At 42.2% G+C, this 14962-nt stretch overlaps 1 protein-coding gene across 1 annotated transcript in view; it reads left to right on the top strand.

Moving 5' to 3' along the window:
• The window catches only part of LOC115149310 (aryl hydrocarbon receptor), a 95189-nt gene that overhangs the window by 56422 nt on the left and 23805 nt on the right, over nt 1–14962 (top strand). The window contains exon 2 of the mRNA XM_029692063.1: nt 1548–1738. Within this exon, the coding sequence (XP_029547923.1) occupies nt 1548–1738 (191 nt within the window). The remainder of the gene's footprint in view (nt 1–1547; nt 1739–14962) is intronic.

Raw genomic sequence — 14962 nt, 5'->3', positions numbered from 1 at the left:
GAACTTTGAAAGTTTCTTCAAGTGCAGTCGCAAAAACCATCAAGCGCTAGGATGAAACTGGCTCTCATGAGGACCGCCACAGGAAAGGAAGACCCAGCGTTATCTCTGCTGCAGAGGACAAGTTCATTAGAGTTACCAGCCTCAGAAATTGCAGCCCAAATAAATTATTCTCAGATTTCAAGTAACAGACACAACTTAACATCAACTGTTCAGAGTGGACTGTGTGAATCAGGCCTTCATGGTCGAATTAATGCAAAGAAACTACTGGTGAAGGACACCAATAAGAAAAGGAGACTTGCTTGGGCCAAGAAACACGAGCAATGAACATTAGACCTGGAAATCTGTCCTTTGGCCTGATGAGTCCAAATGTCCGATTTTTGGTTCCAACTGCCATGTCTGTTTGAGACACAGAGTAGGTGAACGGATTATCCCTGCATGTGTGGTTCCCACCGTGAAGCATGGAGGTGTGATGGTGTGGGGTTGCTTTGCTGGTGATACATTCTGTGATTATTTTTTTTATTCAAGGCGCACTTAACCAGCATGACTATGACAGCATTCTGCAGCAATACGCCATCCCATCTGGTTTGCACTTAGTGGGATTATAATTTGTTTTTCAACAGGACAATGACCCAACACACATCCAGGCTGTGTAAGGGCTATTTGACCAAGGAGAGTGATGGAGTGCTGCATCAGATGACCTGGCCTCCACAATCACCCGATCTCAACCCATTTGAGAAGGTTTGGGATGAGTTGGACCACAGAGTGAAGGAAAAGCAGCCAAAAAGTGCTTAGTATATGTGGGAACTCCTTCAAGGCTGTTGGAAAAGCATTTCAGGTGAAGCTGGTTGAGAGAATGCCAAGAGTGTGCAAAGCTGTCATCAAGGCAAAGAGTGGGTACTTTGAAGAATCTCAAATATAAAATATATTTTGATTTGTTTAACACTTTTTTGGTTACTACATGTGTTATTTCATAGTTTTGATGTCTTCACTATTATTCTCCAATGTCAAAAATAGTAAAAATAAAGAAAAACCCTTGAATGAGTAGGTGTGCCCAAACTTTTGACTGGTACTGTAAGTGTGACTGACCAGGTATCCAATCTATTACACTTCACTTCCTTTGACCACCTCCTCTCCGGAATGACCCCAGCAGCTGATAAGCATCACCTGACAGAATTTGTGTCATGGCTCCAATGTGACTGACTGGTGACTGACTGGTTTTGAACCTGGGTTGTCTGTTCACCACAAGACTGTGTTAGCTTGCTACTGACAATCATATACTCTAGTAGTCCAAAGTCTGTGTTCAGTAGATTCCTAACCTTCCCTTGTCCTCTCTGGTCTGTCCCCAGCCTGTTAACCCTCTGAGCTAAAGTATCTGACCATCAGCTGCAGTTCAGCTGTGTTCAGTAGATTACTAACCTTCCCTTGTTCTCTCTGGTCTGTCCCCAGCCTGTTAACCCTCTGAGCTAAAGCCTCTGACCATCATCCGCAGTTCAGCTCTGTTCAGTAGATTACTAATTCCGCCCTCTCCCCTCCTCTCCTGTCCCCAGTCTGAAGCATGCTCCAGGTGATGGTGTGGTAAAGACCAACCCTTCAAAACGTCACCGGGACCGTCTGAACGGGGAGCTGGACCGGCTGACCAGCCTGCTGCCCTTCTCCCCAGAGGTCAGGGGTAGGTTGGACAAATTGTCTGTCCTGCGGCTCAGCGTGGGATACGTCAAAGTCAAGAGCTTCTTCCATGGTGAGTGGAATTTGGAGGTGCGCACACACCATACATACAGGCACGCACACACACTACTACGTTTATCGTTAAACTCACTGTTGGAAAGTAATGCACAGGCTATTAACATGCTCTACAGCAGGGATCATCAACTAGATTCAGCTCGAGCGGATGGTCAGGGGGCCGGAACATAACTACAAATAATTTGTAGACTGCAAATTGACTGCAAGAAGCCCGGACAGAAATAATATTTAACTAAAACATCATTTCAAACCTTGCTTACATTTATATACAGTAACTGCCTTAATGTTGCTCGACCCCAGGAAGAGTAAGGTGGATCCATGATAAATACTAAATAAAAAAAAATACTGTTTTAAGCAATGAGCCTGACACCACAGATGAGAACGTTTAGCTTAAAATGTTGATCAACTATTGCTCTATTTCTTCACAGTATAAGCACAGCAATGCGCACACAGCAATAAGCTATAAGCGCAAATGTTCAATTAGCAGGAAAACACCATTCTCAAAAGTGACCACAAATGCTATTATGCACGCAATGCTTTTATTATAAAGGTTTATTTTTATGGTGAAAATTATCTTCTCTAACTTGAAACTCACACGCTGTATATGTTTGCCAGTTAGGCTCTACACCTGTTGTAAAGCGGTGGCATGTCGCTAAAGATTGATAAAAGTAAGGGGCCTAGACAGCTGCCCTGGGGAATTCCTGATTCTACCTGGATTATGGAGAGGCTTCCATTAAAGAACACCCTCTGTTTTCTGTTAGACAGGTAACTCTTTATCCACAATATAGCAGGGGGTGTAAAGCCATAACACATACGTTTTTCCAGCAGCAGACTATGATCCATAATGTCAGAAGCCACACTGAAGTCTAACAAAACAGCCCCACAATCTTGTTGTCTTTCATAATTTGGTCAGATATACAGTACCTGTCAAAAGTTTGTACACACCTACTCATTCCGTGGTTTTTCTTTATTTTTACTGTTTTCTACATTGTAGAATAATAGTGGAGACATCAAAACTATAAAATAACACATATGGAATCATGTAGTAATCAAACATTTTTTAAACAAATCAAAATATATTTTATATTTGACGTTCTTCAAAGTAGCCACCCTTTGCCTTGATGACAGCTTTGCACACTCTTGGCATTCTCTCAACCAGCTTCATGAGGTAGTCACCTGGAATGCATTTCAATTAACAGGTGTGCCTTGTTAAAAATGAATTTGCGGAATTTCTTTCCTACTTAATGCTTTTGAGCCAATCAGTTGTGTTGTGACAAGGTAGGGCTGGTATACAGAAGATAGCCCTATTTGGTAAAAGACCAAGTCCAAATTATGGCAAGAACAGCTCTAATAAGCAAAGAGAAATGACAGTCCATCATTAATTTAAGACATGAAGGTCAGTCAGTCCGGAAAATGTCCAAAACTTTGAAAGTTTCTTCAAGTGCAGTTGAAAAAACCATCAAGCGCTATGATGAAACTGACTCTCACGAGGACCGCCACAGGAAAGGAAGACCCAGATTTACTTCTGCTGCAGAGGATAAGTTAACCTCTCTGGGCAAGCGTCCCACCTACTCAACAACCAGTTGAATCCCGTGGTGCGTTATTCAAATACCTTAGAAATGCTATTACTTCAATTTCTCAAACATATGACTATTTTACAGCATTTTAACGTGAAACATCAGTAATGTTTCAACCCGACCTCACCTGTGTCTAGAAAAACGTTTTTGAAAAATGTCCCGTGTCTCATGATTGCGCAGGTGCAGGCCATAATGGAAGTGACGACATCCCACGGACGTCAACTTCAATGCATTCATATTTGCTCCCTGTTAATCATGGAAGCTTCAAACAACTTTATAAAGATCGCTGACATCTAGTGGAATCCGTAGGAGTTGCGAACTGAATCCTTTCTCACTATGGTATCTAATAAACAATGACACTAAATAGTACAGCCACAAAATTCTCATTTTTTTAAAATCTATTTTTCTCAGGTTTTTGCCTGCAATATGAGTTTTGTTATACTTACAGACACCATTCAAACTGTTTTAGAAAATTCAGAGTGTTTTCTATCCGAATGTGTTAATAATATGCATATCCTAGCTTCTGAGTTGGTGTAGGAGGCAGTTAAAAATGGGCACGTATTTTTTTCAAAATGCTCAATACTGCCACCGTGGCCCGTAGAGGTTAAAGACAAGACTCTCGTTAATCTAACCACACTGTCCGATTTCAAAAAGGCTTTACAACAAAAGCAAAACATTAGATTATGTCAGCAGAGTACCCAGCCAGAAATAATCAGACACCCATTTTTCAAGCTAGCATATAATGTCACATAAACCCAAACCACAGCTAAATGCAGCACTAACCTTTGATGATCTTCATCAGATGACAATCTTAGGACATTATGTTATACAATACATGCATGTCTGTTCAATCAAGTTCATATTTATATCAAAAACTGTCACGTCCTGACCAGTAGAGGGGGTAGTTGGGTCAGGACGTGGCAGAAGGGAGTGTGTGTTTGTTATTGTTTCATTGATTTTGGCCGTGTGACTTCCAATCAAGCACAGCTGTAGAGGGTTGTGGTTGATTGGGAGTCACACATAAGGTGCCTACTTTGCCTTGTGGGGTTGTGGGTGGTTGTTTTTTACACTGCTTGTATTAGCCTGTAGAACTGTCACTGTTGTCACCTTTTTTGTTGTTAAGTGAATACTCTACTCCTTTATTTTAAATTAAATATGAGTATTCACATACCTGCTGCGCCTTGGTCTTCTCTCCATGACAACTGTTGTTACAAAAACCAGCTTTTTACATTAGCAGGTGACTAGCATGTGACTAGCATTCCCACCGAACACTTCCGGTGAATTTACTAAATTACTCACGATAAACGTTCACAAAAAACATAACAATTATTTTAAGAATTATAGATACAGAACTCCTCTATGCACTCGATATGTCCGATTTTAAAATAGCTTTTCGGTGAAGGCACATTTTGCAATATTCTAAGTAGATAGCCCGGCATCACAGGGCTAGCTATTTAGACACCCAGCAAGTTTAGCATTCACCAAAGTCAGATTTACTATAAGAAAAATGTTATTACCTTTGCTGTCTTCGTCAGAATGCACTCCCAGGACTTCTACTTCAATAACAAATGTTGGTTTGGTCCCAAATAATCCATTGTTATATCCAAATAGCGGCGTTTTGTTTGTGCGTTCAAGACACTATCCGAAAGGGTAAATAAGGGTTACGAGCATGGCGCATTTCGTGACAAAAAAAATCGAAATATTCCATTACCGTCCTTCGAAGCATGTCAACTGCTGTTTAAAATACATTTTTATGCCACTTTTCTCGTAAAAAAGCGATAATATTCCGACCGGCAAAGCCTGTTTACATTCAACGAGAGAGAAAGTAAAAGCATGGGATCCCCTCGTGCACGAGCCTTAGTCTGACGGCCCTCTGATCGGCCACTTTCCAAACGCGATAATGTGTTTCAGCCTGGCGCTGCCTCGATATCATTCAGCTTTTTCCCGGGTTCTGAGAGCCTATGGGAGCCGTAGGAAGTGTCACGTTACAGCAAAGATCCTCAGTCTTCAATAAAAAGAGCCAAGATTAACAAGAACTTGTCAGACAGGCCACTTCTTGTTCAGAATCTTCTCAGGTTTTTGCCTGCCATATGAGTTCTGTTATACTCACAGACACCATTCAAACAGTTTTAGAAACTTTAGGGTGTTTTCTATCCAAAGCCAATAATTATATGCATATTCTAGTTACTGGGCAGGAGTAGTAACCAGATTAAATCGGGTACGTTTTTTATCCGGCCGTGTAAATACTGCCCCCTAGCCCTAACAGGTTAACCTGTTGGGGCTAGGGGGCAGTATTTTCACGGCCGGATAAAAAACGTACCCGATTTAATCTGGTTACTACTCCTGCCCAGAAACTAGAATATGCATATAATTAGTAGATTTGGATAGAAAACACTCTAAAGTTTCTAAAACTGTTTGAATGGTGTCTGTGAGTATAACAGAACTCATATGGCAGGCCAAAACCTGAGAAGATTCCATACAGGAAGTGCCCTGTCTGACAATTTGTTGTCCTTCTGTTGCATCTCTATCGAAAATACAGCATCTGTGCTGTTACGTGACACTTTCTAAGGCTCCCATTGGCTCTCAGAAGCCGCCAGAAAGTGTAATGGGGTGTCTGCTGTCTCTGGGCGAAGAACAGCAGGAGAATTTGTGAGTGGTCAGCCTGGGGACAGTGACACTGGAGATGCACGTTCATGAGAATTCTCAATTTTTTTCTTTCAGCCTTTGAATGAATACAACGTTGCCCGGTTGGAATATTATCGCTATTTTATGAGAAAAATAGCATAAAAATTGATTTTAAACAGCGTTTGACATGCTTCTAAGTACGGTAATGGAATATTTTGAATTTTTTTGTCATGAAATGCGCTCGCATGTCACCCTTCGGAGAGTGACCTGAACGCACTAACAAAACGGAGCTATTTGAATATAACTATGGATTATTTGGAACCAAAACAGCATTTGTTGTTGAAGTAGAAGTCCTGGGAGTGCATTCTGACAAAGAACAGCAAAGGTAATCCAATTTTTCTAATAGTAATTCTGAGTTTAGGTTGTCCCAAACTTGGTGGGTGTCAAAATAGCTAGCCGTGATGGCCGGGCTATGTACTCAGAATATTGCAAAATGTGCTTTCGCTGAAAAGCTATTTTAAAATCTGACACCGCGATTGCATAAAAGAGTTCTGTATCTATAATTCTTAAAATAATTGTTATGTATTTTGTGAACGTTTATCATGAGTAATTAAGTAAATTCACCGGAAGTTTTCGGTGGGTATGCTAGTTCTGAACATCACATGCTAATGTAAAAAGCTGGTTTTTGATATAAATATGAACTTGATTGAACAAAACATGCATGCAAAACATGCAAAACATAATGTCCTAGGAGTGTCATCTGATGAAGATCATCAAAGGTTAGTGCTGCATTTAGCTGTGGTTTTGGTTTTTGTGACATATATGCTTGCTTTGAAAATGGCTGTGTGATTATTTTTGGCAGGGTACTCTCCTGACATAATCTAATGTTTTGCTTTCGCTGTAAAGCCTTTTTGAAATCAGACAATGTGGTTAGATTAACGAGAGTCTTGTCTTTAAAATGGTGTAAAATAGTCATATGTTTGAGAAATTGAAGTTATAGCATTTTTTAGGTATTTGTATTTTGCGCCACGCAATTCCACTGGCTGTTGACTAGGGTGGGACCTAGCCCAGGGAAGTTAACACTTATTTGGTTAGTACACGATTCCCTATGTGTTATTTCATAGTTTTGATGTCTTCACTATAATTTTACAATGTAGAAAATAAAGAAAAACCCTTTAACCTCTCTAGGGTCGGGGGGACGAAATCGTCCCACCTACTCAACAGCCAGTGGAATCCCGTGGCGCGTTATTCAAATACCTTAGAAATGCTATTACTTCAATTTCTCAAAGATATTAGGTTGCCTTTTTCCCATGCTCCAAAGTGTTTTTATTATCATTCTTATGTAATTTATCTTTGTTTCATAGTGTAGTTTCTTATTATTTTTAATTCAGTTTAGTCATATGATTTCTCAATTTGCAATGCGTTTGCCAATCGGTTGTGCAGCCAGACTTATTTGCCATTCCTTTTGCCTCATCCCTCTCAACCAGACAATTTTTCAATTCCTCCTCAATCCACAAGGATTTAACCATCTTTATAGTCATTTTCTTAGTGGGTGCATGCTTATTAGCAATTGGAATAAGTAATGCAGCATCTGTTTGCTCCTCATTACACACCACGGACCAACAAATATTCTTTACATCAACATCGGAATCACTACAAAATGTATTTTATGCTAGTGGTTGTATCAATGTGGGATCTATCGCATCCCACACGTTTCCCAGACCATGTTTGTAATATTTATTTCTAGCACAGAATAGAAAAGGTCAACTTTTGTACTATGGGGATAGTAGATTGACATAGGCTATTGCTTTTGCTGTTCGTTAGGCCTACTGATCTTGTTGGCTAACGAAAAGTAAATGTGCACAGTTCTTCCAATATCTTCAATATGCGGCTCGAATTTGGATAAGGATGCGTGCAGTTGCGTCCTCGATGTGTCTGTCTTCACTTGTAGCCTGTGAGAAAGACCTGATCACGTGACGGAGAGCCATGTGAGTGAGAGGTGCTTCGGCATGCAGCCAGGAGAAGGGAATTATAGTATTCAGCCCAAGGGCACAACAGCCACTGGTCGCAAGAGGCATGGGAGGATTACGGCTACACAAAGGGGATGCAGCGGGGAGATTTGAGGTATTATCAAGTGCTTGTCACTAATACTAATATAGTATTTGCTCCGGAAAAGAGATTTTGTTTAACAAGTAATATTTTTTTTATATCTGAAGTTAGGATTCAGTCTTTCAAGTTGAGTGTTTTTTCCTCTGAGTTTAGGTGCAGCTCTTAAGGATCTGTATGGTGAATGGTTGTGTAGTTTCCATGTCTATGTCCTGTTGTCTGTCTGAGGTGGCTGAAGCCTAGCTGTCTGCTGTCTGTCTGAGGTGGCTGAAGCCTAGCTGTCTGTTGTCTGTCTGAGGTGGCTGAAGCCTAGCTGTCTGTTGTCTGTCTGAGGTGGCTGAAGCCTAGCTGTCTGTTGTCTGTCTGAGGTGGCTGAAGCCTAGCTGTCTGTTGTCTGTCTGAGGTGGCTGAAGCCTAGCTGTCTGTTGTCTGTCTGAGGTGGCTGAAGCCTAGCTGTCTGTTGTCTGTCTGAGGTGGCTGAAGCCTAGCTGTCTGCTGTCTGTCTGAGGTGGCTGAAGCCTAGCTGTCTGTTGTCTGTCTGAGGTGGCTGAAGCCTAGCTGTCTGTTGTCTGTCTGAGGTGGCTGAAGCCTAGCTGTCTGTTGTCTGTCTGAGGTGGCTGAAGCCTAGCTGTCTGTTGTCTGTCTGAGGTGGCTGAAGCCTAGCTGTCTGCTGTCTGTCTGAGGTGGCTGAAGCCTAGCTGTCTGTTGTCTGTCTGAGGTGGCTGAAGCCTAGCTGTCTGCTGTCTGTCTGAGGTGGCTGAAGCCTAGCTGTCTGTTGTCTGTCTGAGGTGGCTGAAGCCTAGCTGTCTGCTGTCTGTCTGAGGTGGCTGAAGCCTAGCTGTCTGTTGTCTGTCTGACTCAAAGGAGAGCAGAGAGATTGAAATGAGAGTTGACACTGAATCCTTCTGACCCAAATTTGTTCCAGCATGTCGGTTGATGTCTGTGTGTGTGTTTGTGTCTGGACCTTTTTATCAGCCCTGTGTGTGTGTCTTTTTTGCTGTAGTAATTGTCCGTGAGGAGCATGTCTACGGTATACTGCTAGGTTACAGTGCCATTTTTTTATTATTTACATTTTAGTCATTTGGCAGACGCTCTTATCCAGAGCGACTTACAGTAGTGAATGCATACATTTAATTTCATTTCATGCATTTTTTTGTACTGGCCCCTCGTGGGAATCGAACCCACAACCCTGGCGTTGCACACACCATGCTGGCGTTGCACACACCATGCTCTACCAACTGAGCCACAGGGAAGGCCGTCCCATGTCTACGGTATACTGCCAGCGTACAGTGCCATCCCATGTCTATGGTACACTGCCAGGGTACAGTGCCATCCCTTGTATATGGTATACTGCCAGGGTACAGTGCCATCCCATGTCTATGGTATACTGCCAGGGTACAGTGCCATCCCATGTCTATGGTACTGCCAGGGTACAGTGCCATCCCATGTCTATGGTACTGCCAGGGTACAGTGCCATCCCATGTCTATGGTACTGCCAGGGTACAGTGCCATCCCATGTCTACGGTATACTGCTAGGGTACAGTGCCATCCCATATCTATGGTATACTGCCAGGGTACAGTGCCATCCCATATCTATGGTATACTGCCAGGGTACAGTGCCATCCCATGTCTATGGTACACTGCTAGGGTACAGTGCCATCCCATGTCTATGGTACTGCCAGGGTACAGTGCCATCCCATGTCTATGGTACTGCCAGGGTACAGTGCCATCCCATGTCTATGGTACTGCCAGGGTACAGTGCCATCCCATGTCTATGGTACTGCCAGGGTACAGTGCCATCCCATATCTATGGTACTGCCAGGGTACAGTGCCATCCCATGTCTATGGTACACTGCTAGGGTACAGTGCCATCCCATGTCTATCGTACATTGCCAGGGTACAGTGCCATCTCAAACTGCAGTTTCAAGTTTTATTAATCATATTTACAGGATACACATGGTATACACCGTCCAATTAAATGCTTACTTGCAGGTTCCTTCTCAACAATGCAACAGCAATAAAATATAAAAATACGAACATATATTTTTTAACACTACAAAACATACACAAGACAACATACAGATGTACAGCAACATCCACAACATCACCCCTTCCCAGACCCACCTGCTCACACCCCCATCGCCATCACACCTGCCCAGACCCAGCTGCTCAAATGAAATTAAATCAAATTGTGTTGGTCACATATACATATTTAGCAGATGTTATTGCAGGTGTAGCGAAATGCTTCTGTTCCTAGCTCCAACAGTGCAGTAGTATCTAACAGTTCACAACAATACACAGTAATCTAAAAGTCAAAGAATGTAATTAAGAAATATATAAATATTAGATTGAGCAATGTTGGTGTGACATTGACTAAAATACAGTAGAATAGAATACAGTATGCATATGAGATGAGTAAAGCAGTATGTAAACTAGTGATGCACCAATATGACATTTTTGGCCGATACCGATATCCGATATTTTCCTTGCCAAAAAACCCGAAACCGATAACAATAACCGAGAGGAACTCTGCCTAGAAGGCCAGCATCCCGGAGTCGCCTCTTCACTGTTGACGTTGAGACTGGTGTTTTGCTGGTACTATTTAATGAAGCTGCCAGTTGAGGACTTGTTTCTCAAAACTAGACACTAATGTACTTGTCCTCTTGCTCAGTTGTGCACCGGGGCCTCTCACTCCTCTTTCTATTCTAGTTAGAGCCAGTTTGAGCTGTTCTGTGAAGGGAGCAATACACAGCATTGTATGAGATGTTCAGTTTCTTGGCAATAGCTTTCATTTCTCAGAACAAGAATAGACTGACGAGTTTCAGAAAAAAGGTCTTTGTTTCTGGCCATTTTGAGCCAGTAATCGAACCCGCAAATGCTGATGCTCCAGATACTCAACTAGTCTAAAGAAGGCCAGTTTTATTGCTTCTTTAATCAGGACAACAGTTTTCAGCTGTGCTAACATAATTGCAAAAGGGTTTTCTAATGATCAATTAGACTTTTAAAATGTTAAACTTGGATTAGCTAACACAACGTGCCATTAGAACACAGGAGTGATGGTTGCTGATAATGGGCCTCTGTACGCCTATGTAAACTCAGCAAAAAAAGAAACGTCCCTTTTTCAGGACCCTGTCTTTCAAAGATAATTTGTAAAAATCCAAATAACTTCACAGATCTTCATTGTAAAGGGTTTAAACACTGTTTCCCATGCTTGTTCAATGAACCATAAACAATTATTGAACATGCACCTGTGGAACGGTCGTTAAGACACTAACAGCTTACAGACGGTAGGCAATTAAGGTCACAGTTATGAAAACTTAGGACACTAAAGAGGCCTTTCTACTGACTCTGAAAAACACCAAAAGAAAGATGCCCAGGGTCCCTGCTCATCTGCATGAATGTGCCAATGCGCAAATTGGTCTTCCAAATGGACAATGAACCCAAGCATACTTCCAAAGTTGTGGCAAAGTCAAGGTATTGGAGTGGCCAGCACGAAGCCCTGAATTCAATCCTATAGAAAATGTGTGGGCAGAACTGAATAAGCATGTGCGAGCAAGGAGGCCTACAAACCTGACTCAGTTACACCAGCTCTGTCAGGAGGAATGGGCCATAATTCACTGAACTTATTGTGGGAAGCTCGTGGAAGGCTCCCCGAAACATTTGACCCAAGTTAAACAATTTAAAGGCAGTGCTACGAAACACTAATTGAGTGTATGTAAACTTCTGACCCACTGGGATTGTGATGAAAGAAATAAAAGCTGAAATAAATCATTCTCTCTACTATTATTCTGACATTTCACATTCTTAAAATAAAGTGGTGATCCTAACTGACCTAAGACAGGTAATTTTTACTGGGATTAAATGTCAGGAATTGTGAAAAACTCAGTTTAAATGTATTTGGCTAAGGTGTGTGTAAACTTCCGACTTCAACTGTATATATATATATATATATATATATATATATATATATATATATATATATATATATATGGGTATTTTCAGCTCTTTAAAGACTCTCTTGTTTGCAGTCAGTTTGTCTGTGTGTGTATGATGTCTCTCCCTCAGCAGATGTCCCTGTGGAGAGAGTGTTGAGAGGTGAATACGGCCCAGACACACATCTATTTGATAAGGCCGGGTAACAAACAGACAGGCCTTCATGTATACTTAGTGGACTCAAGGTTTGGGATTTAATGCATGGTCTTAGTCAGTGAGTTGCAACCAATGTTTAGATCAGAAACATTGCAGATCGAAATTTACATTATAGAGCTGATAGGATTTGTTATTCTGAGTACCATATATCTTTTAGATAACACATTTCTATCGGACTGCTCTATATACATGGCACCCTTGGGCATAAGCCCCAGGTGAGGCTGTCCACATCGCCTAGTGTTGGTAACTGTGGTTACTCTCTCTCCCCATAACAACAGGGAGCCTTAGCTTATACCTATCCAGTTCCCCAGATCTGCAGTTGTTTTGGGACTGAAACATCATTATGATGTTGTTTTTGTTGTAGCCCACTGGTTACAGTCACTTCCTGCTTGTTTATGATGTTACAGCCTCCAGGGCCAATCAGATGTGTTTATCAGGCTTTTGGTGCTGCTGTGTGTGCAATGGCTTGGCTGGCTGGCTGATCATCAGGCCTGTTTCCTGTGTTTGTTGATAAGGAGGGGTGAGGGAGGGAGAGCTGAGGAAGGGGGTGAGGGAGCTGGGTTGAATCCCAGTCAGTCCAGTCATTAACCTAACTCTCGCCTACCTAACCATTGGTTTCCTCTGGAGTGAGTGGTTCACTTGTACACTCCTCTAATTGATTGGATATTGTTAAATGTACAGTCAACTGATAAGTGCAAGCTCTGTTAAGTGTAATACAGATTTCAACTACTTGTATTTTAATATAAAATATAAAATATATTTGGTTGTAAAAAAAAGCTAAATTCTCCTTTAGGTCAATGTGCAACCCATTTTTCTTTGTGACTTGGCTATTGATTTTCCCCAACATTTTTCCTCTCCTGATATCTGCATGCTCTGGTCTAGTGCACGCTGACTGTCACAACTGCCTCAGCTGCCTCAGTTACCAGGACTTGACTGGTCTACCTCTGTTATACCAAGTCTTCAAAGTGCCGGTACATTGTACAGAGGGAACTCATCTATTAACCTACCAATGTTTATCACCAACTCTCTCTCTCTGTGTGTGTGTGTGTGTGTGTGTGTGTGTGTGTGTGTGTGTGTGTGTGTGTGTGTGTTTCTGTGTCTTTAAGGGAGGCAGAAGTCAAAATCTGTTTCTCACAAAAATAGACATGCTGTTCTATCCACGAAGTTCCTCCCTTTCTGAGCGCTGATAATGTTTCCGACCCAAACCCTAACCTTGACCCTAGAACCAAAATGGTGGCTGATATCGGTCCCTAGCAGCCACTGTGGTCAGGAAAGAGAAGCAGGATGTGTGAAACTGGCCTGTTTGGGTGATAAGCAGAAACCACACTCAGAGACACACACAGGCTACAGCTAAAATGTTTTTGTAAAATCATCTTATTTAATTATTTCATATAATTGACATGTGATAAGGCCACACAGAGAACCAGAGATAATTACAGACACCTGTGATAATCTGAAGTACCCATAATGGCCACTAGATGGCATGTGATAGATTATATGAAATCCTTGAAAGATAACAAAATTCTGGTAGTTTACTGGTAAATTTAGAAAGTTTCCAGTAATATACCCTCCCTTTGCGACCCTAGAAAGGACAAGGGAGGACAGGACAGAGCAGGGCAAGACAGGGGAGGACATGACAGGGCAGGAGGACAAATTGTGTAGTTAGGTTAGTCGGGAGACAGGCAGGGCTTACACTCAAATGACTACAGGAGTACAGTCAGAGCCAGTCATCTACACACACACGCACACACACACACCTGGCTGGACCACATGAAAGGGATGGCAGGTGTGTGTGTGTGTGTGTGTGTGTGTGTGTGTGTGTGTGTGTGTATAAACTCAGCAAAAAAAGAAACGGCCCTTTTTCAGGACCCTGCCTTTCAAAGATAATTCGTAAAAATCCAAATAACTTCACAGATCTTCATTGTAAAGGGTTTAAACACAGTTTCCCATGCTTGTTCAATGAACCATAAACAATTAATGAACATGCACCTGTGGAACGGTTGTTAAGACACTAACAGCTTACAGATGGTAGGCAATTAAGATCACAGTTATGAAAACTTAGGACACTAAAGAGGCCTTTCTACTGACTCTGAAAAACACCAAAAGAAAGATGCCCAGGGTCCCTGCTCATCTGCATGAATGTGCCTTAGGCATGCTGCAAGGAGGCATGAGGACTGCAGATGTGGCCAGGGCAATAAATTGCAATGTCCGTACTGCGAGACACCTAAGAAAGCGCTACAGGGAGACAGGACGGACAGCTGATTGTCCTCGCAGTGGCAGACCACGTGTAACAACACCTGCACAGGATCGGTACATCCAAACATCACACCTGCGGGACAGGTACAGGATGGCAACAACAACTGCCCGAGTTACACCAGGAACGCACAATCCCTCCATCAGTGCTCAGACTGTCTGCAATAGGCTGAGAGAGGCTGAGGGCTTGTAGGCCTGTTGTAAGGCAGGTCCTCACCAGACATCACCGGCAACAACGTCGCCTATGGGAACAAACCCACCGTTGCTGGACCAGACAGGACTGGCAAAAAGTGCTCTTCACTGACAATTTGCTCAATTTGCTCATCCTGACATGACCCTCCAGCATGACAATGCCACCAGCCATACTGCTCGTTCTGTGCATGATTTGACCCCCGTCCTTTGTTCAGGGACACATTATTCAATTTCTGTTAGTCACATGTCTGTGGAACTTGTTCAGTTTATGTCTCAGTTGTTGAATCTTGTTATGTTCATACAAATATTTACACACGTTA

This window comes from Salmo trutta, chromosome 15 (assembly GCF_901001165.1).
Source record: "Salmo trutta chromosome 15, fSalTru1.1, whole genome shotgun sequence".
Classification (NCBI taxonomy): Eukaryota; Metazoa; Chordata; class Actinopteri; order Salmoniformes; family Salmonidae; genus Salmo; species Salmo trutta.
Note: the sequence above shows the minus strand (reverse complement) of the source record. Positions and strands in the feature narration are given on the sequence as shown.